Source organism: Cydia strobilella, chromosome Z (assembly GCF_947568885.1).
Source record: "Cydia strobilella chromosome Z, ilCydStro3.1, whole genome shotgun sequence".
Taxonomy (NCBI): Eukaryota; Metazoa; Arthropoda; class Insecta; order Lepidoptera; family Tortricidae; genus Cydia; species Cydia strobilella.
In genome coordinates, this window is record NC_086068.1 from 9,103,762 (window position 1) to 9,131,165 (window position 27,404).

Consider the following 27,404-nt stretch of genomic DNA (forward strand, 5'->3'; position numbering starts at 1 on the left):
CGGTTAGTTGTTTGCTATAAAAATGTGCAGCATTGTGTTTTCTCGTTGGTGCTAAGAGCTCGGTGATGGTTTATGTTAGCAGCTGGTAAGCGGACGTAGCGGGGCTGAGAGGTACGGCCATGTTGCGGCCGCGGACGGCGGGAAATCGCGGCCGCCCATGGGAGGCGTGCGGCACCGGCTCGAGGAAAAAGGACGGGGAGATGCGCAGGTTGGGCGGGGAAAAGAGAGGGCCGCGAGGCGGCGCGACGCAGAGGGCGTGCGGCCGCGCGGACGCCACGCACTCCTGCCTCGGTCGCGTCGACGGGCGGCCGGGATCGCGCTCCTCGCCACACTGACTCCGCACGCTGCCTGCACAGACTTTTCTCTTGCGTTTTTCGCCGCGCCGGTACCGGCGGGCACGTGATACCTGTTTTTTCTCTCTCGCTCGACTGTGACAGCAGGGTGTCGCGTGCGATCGCACTTTTCCCGCCACTTCTAGTGGAAATCGGACGCCTCACAAGTTTTTGGCGCGAAATGTGTACGGATGGTTTCCAGTGTCAGAAGCTAGAATGACTGCACGGTTTGTTTGTGAAAAGTCGTTGGAGCTGTGTTAGCCGGTCTAGTAGCTGTAAAAGTCGTTATAATGGATGACTGGGAGCGGCACGTGACCCCCCTCCTGCAGGACATGGGCTGCCCCAGCGAGGATGCTCAGGACGACTTCTTTAACCAACAAGACGTAAGTCATAAGTATAACTTTTGCAGAACACTATGCCGCCTGTTGATGCCGCAGCTTTAAGTATGTTAGGAGATAGTCTGTGTGTATAGCGCAAAAGTTGTTAGATGTAAATATTTCCATAGCAAATCTGGAACTTTGTGCAACGTTACATCAAAACCGGAATTTATGCCAAATGCGAACTTTTAATATGTTATGTATGAGTTGTATGACCGAAAAATTAGCACTGTATATGTAATGCTCATAGTGCTCATAACATAATCACTCATATAAAAAAATCCATGATCATCAGTAACGACATTCTATAGCAATTAAAACCTAAAAAACACCTACAGTCCCATAAACCCTCTTAACTAAAACGATAGCTTGAGTGGCCTAAAAAATACACTAGCGTGAGCTTAACCCATGATTTTCCATAAAAAAGTCAAGGTAGTGAGTTCAGGCCCCCTTTGACTCAATGGTGCTAAACGTTCTGGTTAAGAAAAAAATGCAAAAGAAGGATCAATGACAGTGAACATAAATATAAATACAAAAGGCACATTGCCAAATTAAGGATTAACATACGAACCTGAAGCCAAAGATACGTAATGTATAAGAACAACTCTACTCTAGATGCACTCGATCTTACGAGTCATCATTAGCGTGACAGATTTTGATAGCATGCATGTATATAAACTGTGAATAAGATCATGGTTGTCCTTCAAAAGTGTAAGATTATCTACGAAATAAAGAAGGTAAATTGGTTTGTTTATTTTACATATGTTTAGTTTGTATTGAACTCGACTTTTATGACTTCTATATTCAATGTCAGAAAAATTTTTTACATCGGCCTAAGCCTACTCATCTTACTCCTTGCAACATAAATTACACCCTAATCTTCAAAATCACAACTTATGTCTACATTAAACAAGTACAAAATTATCATCTCAGTAGGTATACGATACACAGCACCTTATATATGCTTAGATAACACTTTATATCCCATTTCTTCACATATCTTTGTTGTACGATCTTATAAAAAAGGCACTGATAAAGCAAATAACACACAATGAATGAACCATCAAGTTGCTAGTATATCTTTACTGTCACTATCACTAGAGCCACACTAGAGGGTAATATTTATATTCTTGCTTATATATTTATGTATGTATATAATATCTATGAACAAAAATATAAATTATATATGTCCAAAAGATATCCCTGGCCATTCAGCGAGGTAATGCCGCCAGTATTTTTGGCACATTTGGTCCGGGGGATAATCAGATTGGGGGGTAATATTGTATTTGTTGTAATTTAGTTTTACTTTTTCGTAGGTTTATTTTAAGACACTTATTGTACCCTTTTTCATTATTCATTAAATATATATTATTTTGAATTATATATCTTATTGAGAAACAAAGTAATTTTCTACGTCCAATATATTTGTATTATGTTCCATCTCTGACATAATAGTACATTACGATACAAGTGCGAAAAATAGGAAAGCAGCAACGCGTTGCGAATTACCTATTCGCACATGTAACATACAACATTTTACAGTACATATGGCCCTTTAAATTTTCGACATAGTTACGTAATGTGCTAATTATCGCACTAGTGCGGTAATGTAGCACCACATGTACTTACTGTAAAAAATATTATGACACTAAAGAAGTGAAAGTTAATTGAAATTGTAATAAAGTCAAAGAAATATACATAAGTACTCTAACAGTCAATCTAAACTAACTCAAAAATAGGACCCTCCCCTTTCCGTCGATCGAGTAAAAATAAGGGTCATACCAGAGGGTCGCGATTGCCGCGAATATGTCGTCTGCCAAAATTGCGTCCGTCACGTTGCAACAAGTATTAGAGGCGCGAGTATGCATGACACAATAAACTACTAAAGCGCAACCAACAAAATTTTTGTATATATGGTCAATATGTATGGTCGCAACACATAGTCGCTAAAGTATTAGCGAAAACTTTTCAAGTAACTTTCACACACTAATGTTTCAGCAAATATGTAGTGCTAAATGTATTTGCGTCTATCAAATGCACCCATAACTATAACTTGACTATTGTCGTTAGTAGCAGCACGTATTTGGAAAGTATTGGGATGGGTCCGCCAAATATCAGTTAGCCGCCTTAGATTCCATAGACAAACGCGCTAGGAAGCTTATTGGAGATGCGGGATTAGTAGAGGCTAGACTGCAGAGCCTTGAACACCGTAGAAAGGTAGCTTGTTTATCGGTGTTCTACAGGATACATTTCGGGGAGTGTGCGATGGGATTACATAATTTAATCCCCCCATCTCCATTCTGTCACCGTGGGACTAGACGCGGACTTGCGTTTCACCCTTACGTCGTTACTCTGCCACTGATTCGTACTAAGCGCTATGCATCCAGCTTTATCATACGAACGGCTAAGGAGTGGAATTCACTTCCTGCAAATATATTCCCAGTCCACTATAACTTGGATCTTTTTAAATCAAGAGTGAATAGACATCTTTTAGGTAAGCATGATCCATCCTAGACTGCATCGGCACTTACCATCAGGTGAGATTGCGGTCAAGTGCTTGCCTTTTTGTAATAAAAAAAAAAAAAAAAAAAGTAGGTAACCAATTTCCATTAGTATGCTTTACGGTAGTACCGAACGCTTGGAAAGTTGAAGCGGAAACAATACTTTTCCCGTTCAAACTTATCCACTCTGAATACTCACAAAGTAGGTTAATCTTTAAGCTTTTCTCTCGTACTCGTAGTTCCGAGGTAACAATGGCAAACACTAGTTCGAGCTCCTTCCTTACTTAAATTGACAACTCATGACCTGACGACCATTAAGCAAAAGCCTCCGTTGTAAAAAAGGTGATGTCACCGGTGACTAGCTATTTTGCCATTAGATTTGTAAATGTAATAAAATACAAGCGGCCAATAGCTAGTGCCTATTGTGGAGTGTACGTATCGAAATGCCATAAAAAATACTACATATACCTAACTTATAAGTGATACTGATGCATATATGAGTTGTATTTGCCGAATATCAGTTCTTACAAATATTTGTCTTGCGTGGAAAAAATAACAGTGTGCTAGGTTTAATTTTCACATTGTCCGATCCGATATCGGATATCGGGCGCCGTCTTTAGCGGTCACGCACACTACAATAAACATTATGCCTACACATACGCACACAAACCAATATTATCGGTTCGACAGCTGACGGGGGGCTCCGACATGTCTGAATTTATCGGAAGTGCCTTTCCGATATCGGAAGGCGCCTATGAGAAAAATAGCTGCAGGAGAGTGCCATATGGCATCAAGTTCGCCTTCAATATTACAAATATAAATATACAAAACCATTCAAGTGCGCGTCGCACTACGCATAATGGAGGGTTCCTTCGTACCTTCATAGTCTTTTTACCTACGATAAAACAAGTCATACAAGCAAAAAGCATTATTTTTAGGCACCGTCTTTAATATAATAACTATAATAAGTTTTTGAAAAAAAAAAACTCATTAATGGCCCAACGATGGAAATGATCGTTCAAGTAAGTAAGCTTATTTAGTAAGCTTTATTTCCAAAAAAATTTTTTAATCTTTTTTTAAACGACTTCAAAAAATATTATATCAATTAAGCGTACTTTTTTTAAATATTTGTTACCTCTGCCATCTTTGTTCAGAAGTACCAGAGTTGTACAAGAGTCCTATTCTTGTAAAATCCAGTTCTGATGTTGGGAAGGAGGAGGAGGGAACTCGTCGATTCGATTTTTTAATTAATTTAATCAACGAATCAAGCATATTTTGTATAAAAAACCGGCCAAGTGCTAGTCGGACTCGCGCATCGAGGGTTCCGCAATTTTTAGTATTTGTTGTTATAGCGGCAACAAAAATACATCATTTGTGAAAATTTCAACTGTCTAGCTATCACGGTTCATGAAATATAGCCTGGTGACAGACAGACAGACGGACAGACGGACGGACAGACGGACAGCGGAGTCTTAGTAATAGGGTCCCGTTTTTACCCTTTGGGTACGGAACCCTAAAAAGCGCCATTTGGTGAAATGGAACTGCTGATGAAGACCAGAATGGAACTCTTCAACGACGTGTATTTCACGTTTGGCGATTTGTCTTCTTCATTAAGTTTGTTAAGCAAGTAAGGTTCTAAGAAACGTTTTTGACATAGTCCAGGTTCTGATGATAAGTTCCATAAGAAATTGAGGGAACTCCTCAAATCTTGATTGATTTATACAGATTTTAAAACTTGAAACGTACCCGAAGCGCGAATCGCTGTACATGTGACATGCATGACTGTTTGACCAGAGAGGAATTCTTCCGTCTTCGTTGGTCAAGTAAAACAACGTGTTCGCTGTGTACGAGTATGGTCAATAGTAAGCAAACAATGAACTGTTGGCTACTTCATTTAACCACTTTTACCTATAACACGTCCAATTATAGGTATAAACATAAATTAACATTTCTGTCATTCAATTCGACCGCAAAGCAAAAACTCCGGTTGACAGCCCCTTATTTTTGTTAAGTGGGGTGTGGCCGTTCTACAAGTGGTCATTATTTCAATTTTATATATGTTGTTCATTATTCTTAGTTGTAATAAAGGGCGGGGTAGCTTCTTTCTGCCAATTTCTTGCAACTTCAGGTTTATTCGTGTTTCGTCTTAGACAACGTTAAGATATACGCTCTACTAGATGTGCCAGCCGGTAAGCCATTATATATTTCATTTTTGTGGTCAAATCTGTAAGTATACCTGTATTTAGATGAATAAAAATTAACCAGTGGATGATTAAGCTAATCAGTAAGCACCAAGTAAGTGATTATTACCTTGTACACCTTGTACATATAGCATTTAATAAACGTGTTTTAATGCAACAACACGATATGACGATAAGGATTATTTGTAGAAATACATAATTATTCCGCCGCTGACCACGAACTATAAGGTTATATTCGAATTTCGACTGCATCAACATAGTGTTGCAGCGTCATAAGTCACTGTCAAGTCAGATATCACCTTGAAAAATTAATCATTTAATTTATCCACCCGGATATATAGTCTGCATCTTCTCAAATGATTTTTACGCCTAAGACGGTAACCTGATAAACAAAAGCCATTGTTTCTTTACATAGCGGTTGGACATTATGTGCTATTGTATCTGACAATGGCACGCGCCGTGGCACGCGCCCACACACAATGGCACACAATGGCCGGCCGCTCATACAAAAAAAAAGGGCCAAGTGCAAGTCCAACTTGCACACTAAGGGTTCCGTACCATTACGCAAAAAAGGCAAAAAAGGGAGGCCCTCTTTTATGTTTGAGTTGATTGAATTAAAGGTAAATTGCGGTTTACGATTTATGACGTATAAAAAAAAAACTACTTACTAGATCTCGTTCAAACCAATTTTCTGTGGAAGTTTGCATGGTAATGTACATCATATATTTATTTAGTTTTATCATTCTCTTTTTTTAGAAGTTACAGGGGGAGCGGGGCACACATTTTACCACTTTGGAAGTGTCTCCCGCGCAAACTATTCAGTTTAGAAAAAAATTATATGAGACACCTCAATATAATTTTTGAAGACCTATCCATATATACCCCACACGTATGGGTTTCATGAAAAAAAAATTCAAGTTTCAGTTCTAAGTATGGGGAACCCCCAAAATTTATTATTATTTTTCTACTATTTTTGTGTGAAAATCTTAATGCGGTTCACAGAATACATCTACTTACCAAGTTTCAACAGTATAGTTCTTATAGTTTCGAAAAAAGTGGCTGTGACATACGGACGGACAGACAGACATGACGAATCCATAAGGGTTCCGTTTTTTGCCATTTCGCTACGGAACCCTAAAAACATAGCTTTTGTTTAACAGATTAGTATCTTAGACGTAAAAATCATTTCAGAAGATGCAGACTTTAGGTACCTACTCGTAACCCCATGCATACGCAGCTTCGGCTTTTTGGCTAAGCCGAGCGGCTGAATTCTCTCCGTGCCTCGACAAGACCACGTGGATAGTGTTGTACCCTAATTCGGTATTTACAATTCATCGAATAGACATTTTGTAGTCTGGCCCCCATTGGCCATTCAAATTAGTAATAAACAGCAAATGTGATAACGGCAATTGGCACACCGCACAGACTATGGGAAAAGCAGCAATTCACAGCGTTTTTTATTCAGAATTCAGTTATTTCTTGTTCTTCTCTTTTCATTATGGCAGAAAATTTGATGAATGAAATGATCAAAAATTTCAGTTTCGTAAACACGTGTCACAAGTCCTAATATCGTACGTTAATTTTGATATGAAACGTGGATTCCCTGTGAAAAACAAAATACTTACTTAGTTGATATATGAGTATATACTTATAAATGAAAGTTGTATACGGAATTTTTGAATTCAACACCTTTGACATGGTTTGATAAGTATACGTATTAAAAAAATCGTAAGAACATTTCTCGACTAATAATGTTGTTATGTACGAGTAGGTACACCATTTTGCAGCTTAATGATCAAAGCACATCAATGACAGATGTTATTCGAGCTTCGAAGTGGCTGCTAATAAACTAGCAGCAGCTTTACAATGTGCGACTAAAGATCAATCGAGCGAAGACATGTCTTATCATCATCAAATTAGAAGAAGTACAGTCGCCATCAGATATATCGGAGCGGCCAAGACTCACAAATATCTGAACACCCACTATATTGTCAGGGCGTTAGAGTGCGCGTTCAGATATTGTGACTACCTTGGCCGCTCCGATATATCTGATGGCGACTATACCGGTAAAATATATGTAACGATTACAAAATCTTCTTTACGTACTTTCTCTTGGGATTTAATTTTAATACTTATAGGTTACAATCTCTATACACATCTATAAACATATCAAATGCAAATGTGTTTACAAAGGGTAAAATAAGCTTGCAGAAATTAAAAAAATATTTATTTATTTATTTATTATTATTTATTTATGCCTAACAAATATTATCGGTCCGACAGCTGATGAGGGGCTCCGACATGGCTGAATTTATCGAAAGCGCCTTTCCGATATCGGAAGGCGCCTATGACAAAAACAGCTGCAGGAGAGTGCCATTGGCATTAAGTCTGCCTTTTTTGCGTTATTTATCGTTTTTTAGGGTTCCGTACCTCAAAAGGAAAAAACGGAACCCTTATAGGATCACTCGTGCGTCTGTCTGTCTGTCTGTCTGTCACAGCCTATTTTCTCCGAAACTACTGGACTAATTAACTTGAAATTTGGTATACATATGTAAGTTTGTGACCCAAAGACGAACATGTAACGTAAACAAATGAATTTTAAACATGGGGGCCACTTTTGGGGGGTAAATGTGAAAATTAAAAAAAAAAATGTTTTTCAAACTATACCGTGTTACATATCAAATGGAAGAGCTCATTGTGATAATCTCAAATATATATTTTTTATTATTTTAGAATAAACAATTTAGAAGTTATTCAAGAAAATAGGCAAAAAATTACCATTCCCCCCTTTATCTCCGAAACTACTGGGTCTAAAATTTTGAAAAAAATACACAAAATAGATCTTTACCTATAGGTTACAGGAAAACCTTTTAGAAAAGTGCAGTCAAGCGTGAGTCGGGCTTAATTACTTAGTATTTGATCCGACCCCTACGGGTTTTTTAAAGACTCACGTTTCACATAATAAATACATTGTTTTTAATTGTGTAATGTACGGAACCCTTGGAACGCGAGTCCGACTCGCACTTGGCCGGTTTTTAGTAATAATGATTTATTAAATGCTTACATAAATACAGAGAAACACATAATATCTTTCATTTTCCTTCCTTCCGACAATCGATATCGGATCGAACAATGTGAAAACGCTCTTAGGGATTATAAAGTATTTTAACGTTTTTCTTCCTAACGTGATTAATAAATACGTCACAAGCAGCTTATCTTATTTAATTTCGAATCAAAATTGACCCTTTACTCTTCAAATGTTAGTTGTTGGGATTATGGATAATATAGGTAGGTAGGTGGTAGGTAGGTATGGTTGCGGTAACCGAAGACAATATTAATATAGATAGTTAGCATCACCGTGAAAAATATGCTAGCTTTCGAAAATAGCACGTACAGCCGCTGCAAAGAAAAAAATAATGCAACTTTTTTAATTCAGGGTAACATTGCCAACTGTAGATAAGCATGGGAGCAATAAAAATATATCAAGCGACTTACGGGCATCATCGGTCGCAGTTTCATGGAAACGTACGATTAGCCGCGTGCCATGTGGCAGCGTGCCCATTGCTGCCAGAGGGAGGAGTAACATCTTCCTGGCTATTTAGACTAGCCATGAAATACTACTTACTTTACTCAAAGAGGAGGCAATAGCCTTACTTTGAGAATTTTTATTGAACATTTCAGTCTTCACTTTTAAATTTAGTATTCGATCTCTTCCTTATTAGAAAAAAAACCCGCCAAGTGCGAGTCAGACTCGCGTTCCAAGGGTTCGTACATTACACAATTTTTTAACTATGAATTTTTTATGTGAAATGTCTTTGAAAAACAGACGGACGGACGGACAGACAGACGCACGAGTGATTATATAAGGGTTCCGTTTTTTCCTTTTGAGGTACGGAACCCTAAAAACCCATAGGGGTCGGCTCAAAAACTAAGTAATTAAGTCCGACTTACGCTTGACTGCACATTTCTAATAGGTTTTCCTGTCATCTATAGGTAAAGAACTATTTTGTTTTTTTTTTTTCAAAATTTTAAACCCAGTAGTTTCGGAGATAAAGGTCATTTTTTGTCTATTTTCTTAAATAACTTCTATTTATTTTAAAATTACAAAGAAAAAATTGAGATTCTCCAACTGAGCTCTTTCACTTGATATGTAGTTTGAAAAACTTTATTTTTAATTTACTTATTTACCCCCTATGCCCCCCATATTATGCCCCCCATGTTTAAAATTTATTTAATTTTGTTTGCTTTACATATCCGTTTTTGGGTCACAAATTTACTTGGTCCAGTAGTTTTGGAGAAAATGGGCTGTGACAGACGAACAGACAGACAGATAGACAGGCAGACAGACGCACGAGTGATCCTATAAGGGTTCCGTTTTTTCCGTTCGAGGTACGGAATCCTAAAAATAAGATTAGTTTCTTAAGTTCGCAACGAACTGGACAATGACTGTATGGAATATTTGAGATATCATTTATTTTGTTAAGATCGAAAGATTACCTATTTACCATTGGTAACAAAGTATAAAATTGTGTTTCAAGTTTAGATACTATAGCAATTTTTGCAAAATCATAGGTGAACAGAACAGCGAGACTTTTTTTGGTGATTTTTATTCAATATACTTAACTCTATTTAATAAATTTAGGCAACCAAAATAAATCTGATACAAGATGAGAGTTGTGGCAACATGCAATTTATATGTAGATTCAGAAAACACTCGTCTGCCAGCTCGCAAATGGCCGAAAGTGCGTCTGCCGGGCATTTAAAGGTATCCTTGGTAATCCTTTAAATGCCCGGCAGACGCACTTTCGGCCATTTGGAAGCTGGCAGACGAGTATTTTCTGAACCTACATATTATTATTTTTATCAACGTGTGCCTTGGGGCTTATTCTTGTATCAGATGACGTAGTGACTCATACGGTCCCCGCCCGTGCTAAAAAGAAAAAACATGTTTTATATTGAGTTTCCGGTGTATAAAATGAATAAAAAAAGTGCTTAACACTAAAAGTTAAGGAAATCTCTCATTAATAAATTGTTATTGTATGTTACACCATACTCTGTCTAGATGACCCAAATGTTCTGCTGTATCATTTAGCTATTATTACTATAGAGACGACATACCAAACAATGAAATTGTCGCTATCACAACCTGTACCACGCGGCCAAAACGTCGTAAGCGCGGTCAATTTCACGGGGCTTACACGTTTAGGTCGCGAGATTCACGCTCCGCTTCTATGGTTTGATGCCATTAGTAATAATAATTCAAGGGCTGTGATCAGTTTTTTTTTTTTATTCACATGAAATGGCGTTGAATGTCCTAAGAAAATATTGATAGATTACTAAAAAATACTGTTACGATACGGTTAATTAAACATTTATTTACATACAAGATATATACAGTATCCTTGGTACAATGCCTCAAGGGCCTATTTTAGATTTAAGCTAGTTATTAATTTCGTTTACGTAGTACGATACGGTTGTATATTACTTCTACTTGTTAGGATTCCATTCCTCAAAAGTTAAAATGGAACCCTTATAGGATCACTCTCGTGTCAGTCTGTTTGTCTGTCTGTTACAGTCAACTTGCTCCGAAACTACTGGACCGATATTGGTACTTGGTACACATCTATGTAGCTTAAAAATAAATGAGTTTCCTATGTGAACCCCACTTTTGAGGGGGTAAAGAAGAAAAAAAAAATCTAGTCCCCCAAAAACCTTTTTATATTTAATTTTTTTCGCAAAATTAAATTTTTTGTACAAGCTTTTATCGCTGACTGTACTTTTCTTTCCACAGGCGCCTAATACTCATAGAGACAATTCTAACAACCCCAAACACAATTAGTTCGCGTCTCCTGTCTCCATCATCAGATCAGCTCCATGTCATCATATAATATTGCATTGTCACCCGATTTACATGCGTAGGTATGCAAAATTTCAGCTCAATCGGATTTCAGGAAGTGGGTTGTATGGATCTCAAAAATATTTTTTATGTTTTTAAAATATATAATATTCTCTTCGATTACCGCGATAGTTACTCATGAAATAAAACTATTATAACGGATTCTGCATTACTATTTTAAGTTTAGTATGTTACTTAAAATAGTAATGTGAATAAAATATGAATGTGTGTGTTGGCGACGTCCTCGTCCATTTCGAATGAAACATTTCGGAGGCTGTAAAAACATCGGCTTCATTTTTATTTTTATTTTTCCCATTTCCATCTGAGTTTTACATAAAAGATATTAGATTATAAAGGTTTTAGATATTCGTTCTTTACAAAGGCAGGATCTTTTGCCTTTCATAAAAATGGTTTACAAGCAAATTCTTCATACTTACGGATTATATTCGTATTGCACCTCATCCTTTCTAGAAACCAGTCAATTTCTTAGCCCATGTCTCAAGGTAAGATTGATGAAGCGTTGGAACTACTAAATTAGTACAAAAAAGTAGGTACAACATAGTCCTGTCAAAATAATATCTGTTTTTTACTTTGCCGTAATCGGATCATAACCAATTTCTAATACCTGATAATGAAAAATCATTTTCCATATTCCACAAACTTCCATTTTCCTATTTGAGTAGATAAAACAAATGATAACATCTGGATTGCTCCACATAATTATGAGACGTAACTTATCATTTGGGCTTCGGAAATAACAGGTTTCGCTTTTGACAGTTAAGTATAGCGTTCTAATTTGAAAAAAAGTCGTTAACGCTCTTCGTGTTTGGATATTGTAAGGTTTCGTTTACATAACTGAAAGCGTGAATGCTGCTATGAAACCATTAATTTATAGGTTGTATCCAGATTTTTTTATAATATTTTTTTACGGCACATTATTTATTTATTCAGTATCTACAATATCTATAATGATAAATATGGTAACTATCTAAGTACATACAATATTACACATTTTAATATGAAAAAAAAAAATATTATAGGGACATTCTTATACAAATAGACCAAGTCCCACGGTAAGCTCAAGAAGGATTGTTATGTGAAAAAATAATCACTATCACTACATAGTATAAAACAAAGTCGCTTTCCGCTGACTGTCCGTCTGTCCCTATGTACGCTTAGATCTTTTAAACTACGCAACGGATTTTGATGAGGTTTTTTTCAATAGATATAGTGATTCAAGAGGGAGGTTTATTTGTATAACTTGTAAAGGTTTTGTGTAAATTAGTTGAACTACCCGTGCGAAGCCGGGGCGGGTCGCTAGTTTAAAATATATAGAGAGAGGAGCTGGTAATAGGGCGTGTCCAAATGATCATTTACATTACGTTTACCCCACTAATATTTAATAATAAGCATGGGTGGTGAAATATATTGTGTTTGATATCGGTGTAAGCTTTCTGCCAGACTCCTAATTAACAATTTTAGCCATTATTGTCCATATTGCACGTTTCACAATAATACCCTGTTAATTTTAACAGGAGGGTTTTTAAACGCAGGCACTTTACCTAAGTGCTGTATGTATACAGTTCCCTTAGACTAATGCATCCGTGAGAAAGTCCAGTAGAAGTATTCACTTGTTCACGTGTTAACCGGACATGGTGACATGTGTAGTGCTGGTCATTGGTCCAACGGGTACCCGCATTGTTTTAAAGAACCGGTAGTTTTAATGTAATTCTATACTATAACGCAGCTGTGCTACACTCGGTTGGGCCGCAAAGGCCGAATAAATTTTATGCACATCATAACGAAAATTAAAACATTAATAAACAGTATTTTTATCCGATGGTGGTGAAGGGTTCCGTTTTTAATGAAGTCAATGTCAGTCTAGAATGAATATTTAAGGTAGTTAGTGGCACGAGTCTAATGCCGTGAAGCGATTCACTTGGTCGTTTTGGTCCCAGTTTTCTAGGCATTTTTTAAATAAAAAGATACAGCTTATAAAACGTATATACATGGCTTATGCTTAGCTTAGTATTTGATTCTAAATGATAGAGGTATAAATATTTTATCAATTATCACTTATAGACTGTTGCGAAATGGAATTAAATGTTGTTATTACACCACTGTTATCGACTTGTACGTGAAACTTTTCGTGATCGTGTTCATAAAACGGGTAAAGTCCCTATGTGTGGATACGTATCAAAATTAAATCACATTTACAATCGGGTCTATCGCGAATCAAGAAGCACCCCAGAAATTTTAATAGGGAAGATGGTTTTAACTTATGGGCAACTTGGGGACCAGTGATCCAGAAGTTAAAGCCAAGGGATCTATCTTCGGATGTGTGCGCGGATGTTGTGAGTGTTGCGTGTCGGATATGTGTACCTATTATAGTGGGTGGTTTGAAAATGTGATGTCTCCCCAAACTTTAAATGCACTTTTCGTCGGGTGGTCACACAAATATCTGTATTGACATTTTGCTGGGACGTCAGTTAGCCGCGACCACGACCAGTGAAACCTGTGTCGAAACTTCGGTAAATAAAGGTAATAAAATAAATTCGCAATAGACCCGATCGTAAATGTGACTTAATGTGTTCAAAACGCGAAAGTTTTAAATGTTACATATCAAAATTACCTAAGTTATCAAAATTTGGTAGGGCTTAGATTACATGGCATCCCGATAAGGGTATTTGTTTGTGTGTTTATCACAAGTGTTTGTGCCTGAATTTTGGAAGTGTTTTTCTATGTATTAAGTACGGACGGACGATGGACGAACCTATCTCTTGTATCCACCACACAAACTTTATTGAAGTTCAATCTGGGACTTATGTCCTTTTGTATAAGATTTTCCCACAGTAGGTATTTATTTATTATATTGTCAGATCAAATTAAGTTAGCATATTGCGTAGCCTTTATTACGCAATTTTGATGTGCAGCGATGGCTCATGGATACCAATATTTGCACGAATAAGAGTTTCTCAAAAAGTTTTACCATCAAAAAGTTATTTATTATATTATCATAACAGAAATCATCAAAATTCTTACATTTCTTAAGTGATATAACATTTTACAGGTGAGAAATAGTAGATTGTTAACCAAGGGATGAAAGGCACCCATTTCTGTCTCTGCGTTCGAGGGTCAAAAGTGAAATGGTGTCTTTCACCCGAGGTAAACACTACTTTTCATTTCGAATACGAGGAAAGTAAAATACATGTGCCTTTAAAAAAACATGGCTAAGTATAAACTTCAGTAGTATTTCTTGAGGTTAAGTAATTTCAATTAACAATTTAGGTATAAATATCGTTATTTATTAAATGGGAAGTTTATTATCAGGATGGAAATTGTACAAAAATCCATTTAAAACCAGAATAAATTGCTAATAGTAAAAAAACAAAACCACAACTTCAGAACAACAACGACCCACTTTCAGGGCCTGAGAAATGAAAAAACTAAAGCAGCATCAAAAGTAGCGAATCAGACGCGTCAAAGTGTCTACTTACACTTACCATTCTCTTTACTGGAATGGGGACACTCATGTTAACTATGTTTTTGGTACCAATAGCAAATTCAATAGTCAACTGCAAGATTAACTAAATAGTTTCTTCAAAGCATTTGGCTTAAAATATCGTGCGATTAAATCACATTCACTCATTCCTTCATTCACTACCTTTTTCAATTAGCACTCTTATTAGCTGTGTGTGAAATCATTCACCAGAACTCTCTTGCCGACAGGTATGGTATGTTCCGTTTTCATCCTTCTGGTACGGAGCCCTAAAAATAAACACCTGTCGTAATTGTGATAATCGATTTTGTGTAATAGCGGAATTGGTACGTAATTCGTAAGACAAAAAATGCAAACTTGCCCTACTTATTTTCATGCACTTATTGGACAATATCTAGACAAGATCAGATCGGAACTATCTAAGATTACTTGGTACAAATATTGATATACATATAAGATTACTGGCGATTAGGGAAAAGCGTGTCGTGTGGCGGTGAGCAAGTTTTTTATTCATAGATTATAGAAAAAGTTTTCACCGTGAGTGAAAATACTAAGTGTCTGCTTTAATTAATCGAGTTCTATTTATAACCTCATTAAAATACAAAATGGATTTAATCACTTAATAATAAGCACTCTTTCCCGAGGCTCCGATGGCGTGGAACATAGTTTCACATTACACGCATGAGTTCCCAGTTACCAAACAATACTGACGGCTCTCACTGATTTAATACGAGTACCTACATCACTTCTTACCGCATGCTATTTACAAGCTTTTTCATCATAATCGCTCGTAAAGACGATTTTGCCAAGTAGGCATACATTATGATACATTCCTATTAACATTAGCTTATATTTCTCCCAAGGGAGTAGGGAATATATTTTAATTGTCATTAACTCATCACTCACACGCAGGTCGAAAATAATGTATGTCATATAAGCGACTCTTTGAAGACTTGAATACATGCCTCACGTCAAAATGAACATAAATACATTTTTGGCTAAACTAAAAAGTTAAGTAATTAAGTAATATTTGTTTTGACCATAAGTAGTACACCTGTTTATTTTCTAGTACTGCACCTTACAAAGAATACTTTGTGAAACACGGATATACTCGTAAGATCATGGATTGTCTTTTACAATTATGGCAATATCGCCTTTATTGCATTTTTTCACTTATAGGTACCTTTTCTATCCGCAATTGATTTTCTGGAATACGATTCAGTTGAAACTAAGTTAAGTTAAGTTATGGTGTAACTAAGTACATAAAAATGTTACCTTTTTTGACGATTGTCACAAATAAGTTGATGATAGTAGGTAACTTAGTCCTTGATTTAATTTGTATGTCTATTGCATGACTTTCATACTAGAATATTCGTAATCGCATTAAATTTACAAGCTCGTTAAAACAAAAAAATGTGTGTGTTGTAACTATGTACAATGTCCGTACCTTCATGTTTACTTAGATGAAATAGTATTTCAAACGTTACCTAATTATATGTTTAGTGGCATAGAAGCTTTACGACTTAGGGAAAATACTTATTACAGAATTACAGAGGTGTTCCAAATTTATAAGTAGTTTTAGGCTATTATTATTAGAACTGTTTTCTTTTGGACGACTACACAAAACACCAGCAACATTTAAAACTGGTTGATGTCGACTTCTCCAATTAGGAATACGTTACTTAAGTGTCTCAATTATAACTCGAATACTAACAGTCACTATCACAAGATCGTCAAGTTCAACAAACAAGTACAAATTGTAAAAGAATTCGTACATTGCGTGTTCAAGCGATGCCGCCAAAGAAATTAGCATTCGGCCGACGCGTCGCCGTTCGAGCGCTCATTATAGAACGCTGACAGCAAACGTTATCTCCTTATCAAGCTAACCTTTCCGTGGTAAACGTTATTATAACATTTTATATAATAACACTAATGATAATAAGGCAGCGGCAGAGTTAAAGTTTCGCGCGAAACGCGTCTCTATCCCTAAGTTATTAAGACATGTGTTATTGTATGATAATTACAATATTAAAAGTATAAATAATTCAAGCTATCGGTCCGATGGAAGCACGCGACGTACTTCCGGAGACTTTGGTCTAATTAATGCGTGCTTCGGACCCGAGGCGCTTGACGAACGACGAAAATTATATACGTAGCTAATTATTATTATACAAGTGGTTCTACGTAGCCGGTCTGAAGACAATAAGACCGGTGTTCAGTGCGCCAAGCTAATAGGGATAATGTCACATGGTCAATTTCATAACTTAATCTAGGTACATATAAAAAAAAATGCTATTACCAGAGCAAAAAGAACTACTCAAAGGGTGCTAGCATTAGCATACTGTTGTTATATGCACTTACCGGTCCAATATCTCGCATCCATGGTGTAAAACAAATTCAAATATGTATCTTTTTCGGTGTGACTTCTACTTGAATGACGCAGTTCTGACTCAAAATCCATACTAATACCTATGTGAAAGTGTCTGTCTGTCTGTTACTTCTTCACCTTTAAACCGCATATTCGATTTAGATAAAATTTGGTATGGAGATACTTATTTGTAGTTTGAGGCCCGGATCCTACATAGGATAGTTTTTATCCACACAGACGAAGTCGCGGACAAAAACTAGTATTCACTAGACTTATATTGACCGGGATGTAGACCGTGATTACCTTTTGTATTATCCCGGTCAATATAAGTCTAGTGAAACTAACCGTGAATCATTCAAAACTCTAAAAACTAGTATTGTCATAAATGCAAGAAAAAACTCATACAAAACTAAAAAGAACATTCGTTTTCACACGTAATTATGTATGTTGATATCTATTGGACCTGTGGGTGATTTTACAGTACGAAAAAAAAAATCCTTATCAATAATTAGGTGCAAGTACTTCAACAAATTTCTTTCATTACGAATATCCAATATAATACATTTAAATCAGTGGGGCTACTAAAGGGGCCCAACTGATTACCAGTCCGCCGGGCGAGATCGGCCTGTCAGTTGTGAAAGGAACTGTGAATTTTTTGTTCTAACTGACAGGTCGATATCGTCCGGCGGACTGGATAGTCAGTGGGCCCCTTAAGGTAGCATCTACAGAATTACCATGAAAATATGTCATGTAAATTGTCATAAAGTGCTTATCTATCAATTGGGTAGTTGTCAATTTTTTTGAATGGTATCAGTCGATCAGGTTTGTTTTGAGGATCAAATGTCTGTTATGGGACCCATTGTCTTAAAGCTATACAAGTCACAAATGATTGTCAAAGTCTGGCACCCGCACTTTACTGAGCAAACGCTCTTACAAAATGGCAACACATCGTGACGTCACTGTGACACTTTGTTTAGAAGCCGCTTTGCTTAGAAGCCGTTTCGATGTATGAAAAACAAGGAAATTGCTTTTTTATTTGAAAGTAAAGAAAAAGTTTTTTTCGAAACTGACGTATTTTTTATTATTCCCATATATTTTTAGTTTCCAATTTATAGTGATAAATTGCTCATTTTCAATCTATTTAACTAGATTTAATTATAAATTTCAACATGTGTTAAAGAGCATTGGCGAGTATTAGTAGTAGCAAAGATAGATATAACTCCGTAATAGATGGATACAGTCTAAGGAAAAAACGTGCCTCGAAAATCAAGAAAATTTGATTCTCGTTCAGAGGGCGCTACTAGTTTTGGCCTACAGTCGTATAGATGGCGTTGACGGTTTCGTTTGTTATTTAACAATTTTAACGCATATCAGTGAAAGAACATGGGTCAAAATCATAAAAATAATTAATGCAAATAAAAAAAAACATTTATCTATATTTAAATACATTCTATCGTATTTTTATAAATCTTCATTTTTAGTTTTAAAGTGTGTCGACAGATGACAGTGAATTTACTGGAGTTACAAAATTTACTATGACAGTACCGCTCTAGTATCAGTTACTCTATGGTAGTAGTAGTATTAGTCACATTTTCACGTTCTATACAATATGTATAATCAATTTACATCATACTTTGTCTTTATAAAATATATCTATCGGGGTTGTTTATCCGTGGATGTAATAAACTCCTTAGAAGGTAGTGGTTATATCCTCTTTGCTTAAAACTACTAATATCTGTGACCAAAGACATTCAGTCCATTCAGTGCAGGTGACAGATTTGACGTGCGGTCTGCAGCCGCAGTTGCAGAAATACAACAAATACGCAAAAATTACTATGCTACGTGCATTCTGTATCGTCATTCATTTTACTATAGAAATTGACAATTAACACCGACGCGTTTAGGCCGCTGCAGCAGTGTCGGAGCAGTAGTGCACCTGCGGTTGGAAATGGAATGTTACCTTAACCTAATTTGCAAATAATTTATTTCAACGAAAAATTAGGTAGGTATGCTGAAGCTTTAGCACTCTGTTATATTACCATAGGATCATAAGTGAATCATAACATAACCATAATGATCCAAAAAACTAACAATTCCAAAACTAACAATTCCTTTAGTTTTATTTTTATTTTATTTTCACTAGGGAGCTATGAAAAAAGAAAATAGGTACAACGTTGAGCTGACTACTACGATGAGCTGAGATTATTCTATAAATATCGCAGAACGTGCTTAGTAAAAAAAAAATACAATGTGGAGTTCTTTCTAATACAAAAAAATATTATTTTATTGGCTTTCTGCATAGTTTTCACAGTATCCTACGTAATACTAACTACCTATAATCACAAGCTAATGCTGCCATGAACAAAGGTACGTGTGTAAACGAGCCATACACCCACTATCGTGCTTCCCATCACCTTGCGGTTGGTCAGGCCAGCAATACTACCCTCATAGCAAAACAATGTCTATTCCCTCACTCAGATTTCTATAAATTTAAGTCCTTTTAGTAACACGACAAAACCTTGCACACAACAACGTGATACGCAGCAAATTAGACCTATTGTCACCGCGATAAAGCTCAAATTTGATTGATGTGTTTAAATCTACAACGTAGTTGATCTGTTTTGATAGCTGAATATAGCTTTTAGCGTCGAGGTTTGCCCAAAGTGTTTTTGCTTCAATCGATATGCCGTTTCTATGAAACAATATTGCTGTCATAATGTACGGCAATGAACCGTCGCAGTAAGAAACATATAATTATACGGAGGTTTAACTTGTTTTTCTAACAACAAGTACACCTTATAAATGTGTACCTATACTTTTTGAGCTTACTGTACATAGGAATAGCTTGATTTGAGTACGAATATCCAGTAATATTCATTTAATCGTGTACTTGTTGTATATAGGTATTTTTTTTTCATGCATTTTATTATATGAAGTTTTAATACCTATACCTCTATAATACCGATTATGTTGTTTTTAAAGGTAGAAAAACTATCAAAGATAACTTGTGTCTTATACACTATTTCTTACTCTATTAAATTGTTTTTATATGTTATGAATTCTAACGGATCCGGCTTCGTGTCAAAACCATCGTGTTTAAACTGTTTAAAGCACCTGTTTGCACCTTTATACATTCTCATAGCGTGCATTTACGCAACGTTCGAGCTGCCCACTATAAAAACGGTTAGTACTCACATACACTTCAGGCAATTACTCATCTTATACTAAATATAATAAGGTATATTTTCGTTTCTAAATATTAATTAACTTGTAACATTTCGCTTTTAATCACTTCACTTATAAATCGGCAGGTGTCTATCATACTATAAATATTGCGTTTTAACACAAATTAATTATCTTTTAAACGCAAGATGTTTAGCGTGGGCTATTCAGCTGTTTAATTATTATAGGACTACCTTTACAAGATTTATATAAGATAGATAGATAGATATATTTATTTCTAATTGGTAATTACATGTTATTTTCACTTAAAAATATCACAAATTCACAAAAAGTTCGTCAAATGTATACCAAAAATTATAATAAGCAACAAAACAAAAAAATAAGATAATTATACGAACCAATAATGTGAACAAAATAAATAAAATAGTCAAATTCTAAATTGAAGTAACGTCAATGTTGTATATAATACTAGGGCTTCCTAGTTAATATAATGTCAAAGAGTCATAAAACAATGTCAAAAAATCAATACAAAAATGTACAATTTAATATCAAACCAAAATAACAATACAATTACAATATTTTTATTTTTCACTGTACTCTTTAACAGAGCACGTCGATAATAGCAGCTCTTTAAGTCGGCAATCAAACAAACGCGAAGCGAAGCGATGCAGCGCGGGGTGAATCAATCCTTTGATACCTATAGAAATGTCCTACGTGGGCGATCTCGTTGCGAACGCTTCGCTTTGCGTTCGCGAGTTGTTCGCTTACGTAAGACGCAGCGTTAGGCGGCTCACGTACCCTATCTTCTTTCTTTCTTTCTATAATTAGTCACTTAAGGCCATTTAATGTTTCTATTTAATGGTCACCAATTAATCGTTCCGTCTGTATATTAATTATGTATCAATATTTATAAGCATTGAATAAGATTATAGTTGACGAAAAATTTCATATTTGAAAATGTTATCGTTGATAGTCGGTCAGAGATAAGATCCAATTAAAACAGGTCCATCAAAACATTTTGTGTAAGGTCATTGCACCTGTTCTGGTAGTATAATTTATTCATAAGGAACCACAGACGACCGCCTAAAGACTATGCATTATCGACTGCGAAAACTTACCATAAAATGCACTCTTTTTTGTAAAGAACTACGCCATGTACACCACTAAGTTGTAGCTTTTACCATTGCACAATACAGGAAGCTATGTATCGCCTCAGAATTATTCTGTTTATATTTACAAGTTAACAGGAGTTGAACGTTGGATGTGACTAAAGTTAGCGGTTGCGCTCACATTCTATAAATATTATCCGCCAATGCGTAGTGAAGTGAGTCGTCTAGAATGCTCCATCTAGTGGTTAAATCATCTGTGAAAGGATCTGATAGCTCACGGCGCGACGGTCACTCCCAAACTTGCCACTTAAACTTTTATCGTTTGAAGGACCTAACCTAATAGTTAAATGTATTTAGTACAATTTTAGATAAAACACTTTAAAGGTTTGTTGTTATCTTTAACGTTGTATGTTTGGTCCTTCGGCATATCGTCGTCTAGTAGGGTCCGGTGTGGTAAATATGTATATGACACGGGTAAAGACTAAGTTTTTAACACTCAAAAACTTATTCTATTTCATTCCTATTCCATTTAAAAAGAAGCGTTGTGTGTAGACTTCTTTTTAAATGAAATAGAATAAGTTCTTGAGTTATAAACTGTAATAGATAACATACACTAAAGAAAAAGTGACCGCAAATAAAATAAAAAAATCATAAAATAATTTGATTTGTTCCCTAGTTTTTGAGTGTTAAAAATTTTTATTTTACCCCCGTCTTATACGAGTATGTACCCCACCTGACCCTACCCACAGCAAGGCTTAATGAGCTTACTGTGGGGCTAGGTCGGTTTCTGTAAGGTTATCCTATAGATAATAAATACATATATTTTAGACTAAAATTTATCAATATTTCAACGTAAATCATTCTATATAAGTAATGTAAGCTACGATGAATCTCAATCAATAATATATATACCCCAATATTGCACAATTTGCACCGATTTTAATAGAACAACACTTTGGGAATATCATTAGAAACGTCATGTTATCAGTGCTATCATAGAAATTTGACATTATCTTGGTGCGACTCTACTAGGAAATGCAAACCGGTTTTTAATTTATTTTTTTTATTACAAAAAGGCAAGCATTTGACTGCAATCTCACCTGATGGTAAGTGCCGATGCAGTCTAGGATGGATCATGCTTACCTAAAAGATGTCTATTCACTCTCGATTTAAAAAGATCCAAGTTATAGTGGACTGGGAATATATTTGAAGTGAATTCCACTCCTTAGCCGTTCGCATGATAAAGCTGGATGCATAGCGCTTAGTACGAATCAGTGGCAGAGTAACGACGTAAGGGTGAAACGCAAGTCCGCGTCTAGTCCCACGGTGGTAGAATAGAGATGGGGGGATTAAATTATGTAATCCCATCGCACACTCCCCGAAATGTATCCTGTAGAATACCGATAAACAAGCTACCTTTCTACGGTGTTCAAGGCTCTGCAGTCTAGCCTATACTAATCCCGCATCTCCAATAAGCTTCCTAGCGCGTTTGTCTATGGAATCTAAGGCGGCTAACTGATATTTGGCGGATCCATCCCAAAGGTGGCTGCAGTGGCTGCAATTGTACGGGAAAACCGGTTATTAACCGAAATGTCATACAAATAAAAACCGGTTTGCATTCCCTACTCTATATTCGTCTTTGTCTATACTTTTTGATGTCCGATTTTGGTGACACAATTGCCGACCTAACTTTGTGTACACAATGTCTCTGCTGCCTCCTGCCATCGCGCTGCCCGAACGAATGTCTAAAAAACAAAACCCACTAGTAATTATTATTGAAGCGACATCTCGACATAAATTACCTACGTCGGCGCGAATAAATCTCTGCCTTGGAGTGAAACTGTGTTTGAAATTGATTTATTTCCTTGCGGCTTCATGTCATCGCCACAGTGTGTTAGGGTGTCTCCTTATGAGCCTTAGATCGACTGGTATGGTCTACGAACACTCCAAATAAGCGTTATATTAATAAAATAATGTCGTTTTGTATTTGTATTTTTGACATAAAACTTTCGTTAACCTTCCGACGAAAAATAAGTAGTAGGTATTATTTAATATGACGTCAATAGTTAATTTTAGTATTTTTCCTTAAAACAAAAAAAGAATATTTAAATAAATCCTTTATACAACAACATTATGTATTTACTTAGTCGCTCTCAGTCTGTATATAGTTATTTATACCTACTTACTCTTTTTAATGGAAAAATTTAAATATGCATACCTATGCATTTTTTTATATTTACATTTCTGATAACCATTTTACGGGTAGGTTTCCTCTTTTTGGCATAACCTTTATTTTCCGACACCTACCTACATGCATGTGGCATACTACTCAGGTGGCAGGACGAAATTGTTGCCACTGCAGGCCAGAAATGGCAAAGTGTAGCACTAGATAAAGCCAAATGGAAACAGCTGGAGGAGGTTTTTATCCAGTATATCTTAAAATATATGTATCAAATTCATATTCTCTGTAGAATAATGAAAAGCTCTAACAATAAATAATAATAATAATAATAATGTGGCATGACCCGATTAGTCGAAGATACCCAAATTATCCTAGATACTCAAATGTCGGTCGATACATAGGGATGTTGACACATGTTGAATTTTATAACTAAATCTAGTTAACTAGATGGAAAATGAGCAATTTATAACAATAAAATGAAAAGTAAAAAATATACGGGAACAATAAAAAAATACAAGACCCAGTTTCAAAAAAGTTTTTTTTTTAAACTTCCAAATAGGAAAAAAAAATATGGTACCATTCGTTCCTTATATGTTATTTAAAAAAAATATTGTAAAGCAACAATATACATAAACGCAACATCTAAGCAATAGCTAAGTATTGCCATTTTGTTAGGAGCGTTTCGTCAGTAAAGTGTGGGTGCCAGACTTTGACTATCATTTGTGACTTTTGTATTGCTTTAAGGCAATGGGTCCCATACAGACATTTGGTCCTCAAAACAAACCTGATCGTCTGATACCATTAATAAAAATTTGTCAAACACCCTATTATTACATATAGTTAAGACATAAAATAGTAGAAATTAAATTAAATGGAACTAAAAAAATTCCATACCAAATTGTTGCCATGTTTAAAAAGCATTTTACGTCAAAAATGTGACAGTTACGTAGGACTAGGAAGTGGCGCCCTCAATAATTTTCTACAATTTCTTGTCGGACTATAAGATTACTAATTAAATTATGTAAGTTATAATTGTAATCATAAATATACAAAAATAAGTCAAAAATACGGGTACCATCGATCTACATCAGAATTTAGCCGGTCGACTGCCAATACGATTTCTCCTGCAATTATAATTACGTAGGTACTTTTACTGGTAGATCTTAACTTCCGTTTCCAAGAATACTGTTGTAGGCTGCCTAGTGCTGTACGTTTTATGGTCACATAATTATCTAAATAGGCAATGACGAATGCCTTGAAGGTTTTTTACTATTGTAGATGTTCCGACGACACTTAACAGTTTTATGCACATCACGATGACTTAGTTAATTTAAAGGTTTCTTCGTTTTCTTATAGTTGGCAACTTGAAAGAATAAAACCGCTTAAAAGTTTTTTTAAACCGCGCTTTGTTGTACCTATGTTGGTACTGGTTCATAGGGTGTGCTATATAAAATTACATACAACTACAATAAATACTAGAGAACCAAATGTGTAACGTACTGTGACTGTGTGTCAATCAAATTTAACATTAAATGTAGGCTCATTTTTTTACGCAACTATTTGCATCATCAGATACTGCTTAATATTTATTTTTCCTCATTATTTTTTACTTAGATAGTTAAATTTATGTAGTTGCAGACATGTAATATTTTGTATTACGGTGATGGCTTAACGCATTGCTAAAAATCCCAGGTTAAACAAATGAAGAAAAAAACTAAATTGTTAAGGGAATAAGAGAGTGTGCAGATCATTTTGAACACGTCACCCGCTTAGTTACTTTTGCTGCTGACTGTACTTAACATAATTATTTAATATATGTTGTGTAAAAAAAAAATGAAATAAAATATTTTCATTTTCCATTTTCATTTTCATACATCATATACAAGTTAGAACTATGCCATTAGTTTAATCTATGAAGCCCTAATTTAAAGAATATAGTAGAGCTCTAACTTTCCTTTAAATTAAACGTTTCGTCAGAATAGAAAAGCAACACATGGACCAATAAAAATGCAATTTTCATTCGGCGGTATAGCAAATAGCATTCTAATTGACATCCAAGGCCGGAAGCTCTGTACATAGGTGTCGGCGCCGCCCCTGGCTGTATTTCTGATAGGATTCACAAACGCGGGCGAGTCGGGGCGAGTGTAAGTGTAAAGGATGACTCACGTTAGACCGGGCCGTGTCCGGACCGGAGCTTCCAGCGTTTACTTTTCTATGACATGACAGGTGATCACGTGATGCCTTAAATAGAAAACGAAGCGCCGGAAGCTCCGGCCCGGACAAGGCCCGGTCTAACGTGAGTCATCCTTAACTCGGAATCCGTATTAACTTTACTAAGCTTTAGGCATACAAAACGCTTTTAAAGGACGACACGAGTCACACGAGTAGTTACGATGTTTAAAATTCCAGTTTTTTAGAATATACAGTTGTAAGTACTTAATTAATTTCAAAACCTTACACTGTCTACATTTACTAGATAGTGACTTAAAAACTGTAATATTTAGATGTCATATATTAAAGAAAAAGTGACGAAGCCCTCCAGTGGTGAAGGCCGGATTCGAACCGGCGTCTTTAGCTATCGCGGCTAACGCCATGAACCCCTAGGCCACCCCGCCACGGCGGTGCCCGTCCAAATTTCTCGACTACATGCCATCTTAGTAAGACTAGGCGTCTTTGACCAGCTCTAAGGGCAAGCAGTGCGCGCTTGCACCTCCTAAACGAACTCCTTACGGATTTACGTTGTAGCGAGAGAGACTGGTGCTGCCATATGATTGCATCCTTATTGACAACTGTTTCAATATGAGGGCTTAAATGGTTGATGTATTTAGTGTATGGGATCATTGTGGGATCGTCTCGGGACCATTTTATTCTGGGTCTCTGCGCGATTTTTTCGTCCACGATTAGCAAGCGATTGGAAACAGACCCTACTCAATGCCTGACCCGTGTTAAAAAGAAGTAATATCTGCTCTTTGAATTTAAGCCTTTGACTATTGAGTTTAAGTTTGTTTTCCAATTCCTTGACGGTTAGGGCGCAAATTACTATCTGAACGACCGTCTTCAGGTGATTTGATGAATTGCCGGATCTATTCTCATTCATTAAGTAGTTAGACAGTTAAAATAATGGGTTTATTCGAACTGTTTTTTTTTTATTGATGTTGATGTGATCTGATACAGTGAAGAATACAAGTATTTTTTTTAGCGATGACAGCGTTTATTTACATTTACAAGCAAAGCTATTTCAAATGTATTAATAAAGAAAAATTTGGTCTAGTTATACTCAGCAGTGGGTGGATACAGGCTGAATAAATAGATGGATAATTATATGCTAAGTGGGTATCATATCGTTTGTTGTGAGTATAATAAATAAAACATAGTATTAAAGTTATAAAGCTCTGTGTATACGTTAGATCGAAGAAATTAATAAATTACCTATTAGTAATAACGTACTTAATCCAAATTTATGTTCAGTTTTAGTCGATTAATAGTATGTACAGTCAGCTGGAGAGAAAAGGTACCCCCCCCCCCCCCCCCGCATAGAAGTTTAAATGCAAAGGTGCTAAGCGAATAGTATTGCTGACTGTACCTACTTCACGTTGCATACGAAACACTTGCACTGCGTGCGTGTGCTATCTAAATCGTTGCAGACTTGTCTTGGTCTGACTTTATTTTGCTAATCTCTTTTATACTTATTATTTTTAACATCTCTGATCGCGACTTCTTTTCAATCTAATACCAATATCACACATTTTCGTATGA

At 36.0% G+C, this 27,404-nt stretch overlaps 1 protein-coding gene across 2 annotated transcripts in view; it reads left to right on the plus strand.

The window, feature by feature from the left end:
- The first annotated feature begins 102 nt into the window (after positions 1-102).
- Positions 103-27,404, plus strand: part of LOC134754307 (homeobox protein araucan-like) — a 121,126-nt gene continuing 93,824 nt past the window's right edge. The window contains exon 1 of one of the 2 annotated variants that reach the window (XM_063690550.1): positions 103-715. In XM_063690550.1, the coding sequence (XP_063546620.1) occupies positions 623-715 (93 nt within the window). In that variant the 5' untranslated portion in view covers positions 103-622. The remainder of the gene's footprint in view (positions 716-27,404) is intronic. The other variant, XM_063690548.1, reaches the window with a different exon arrangement.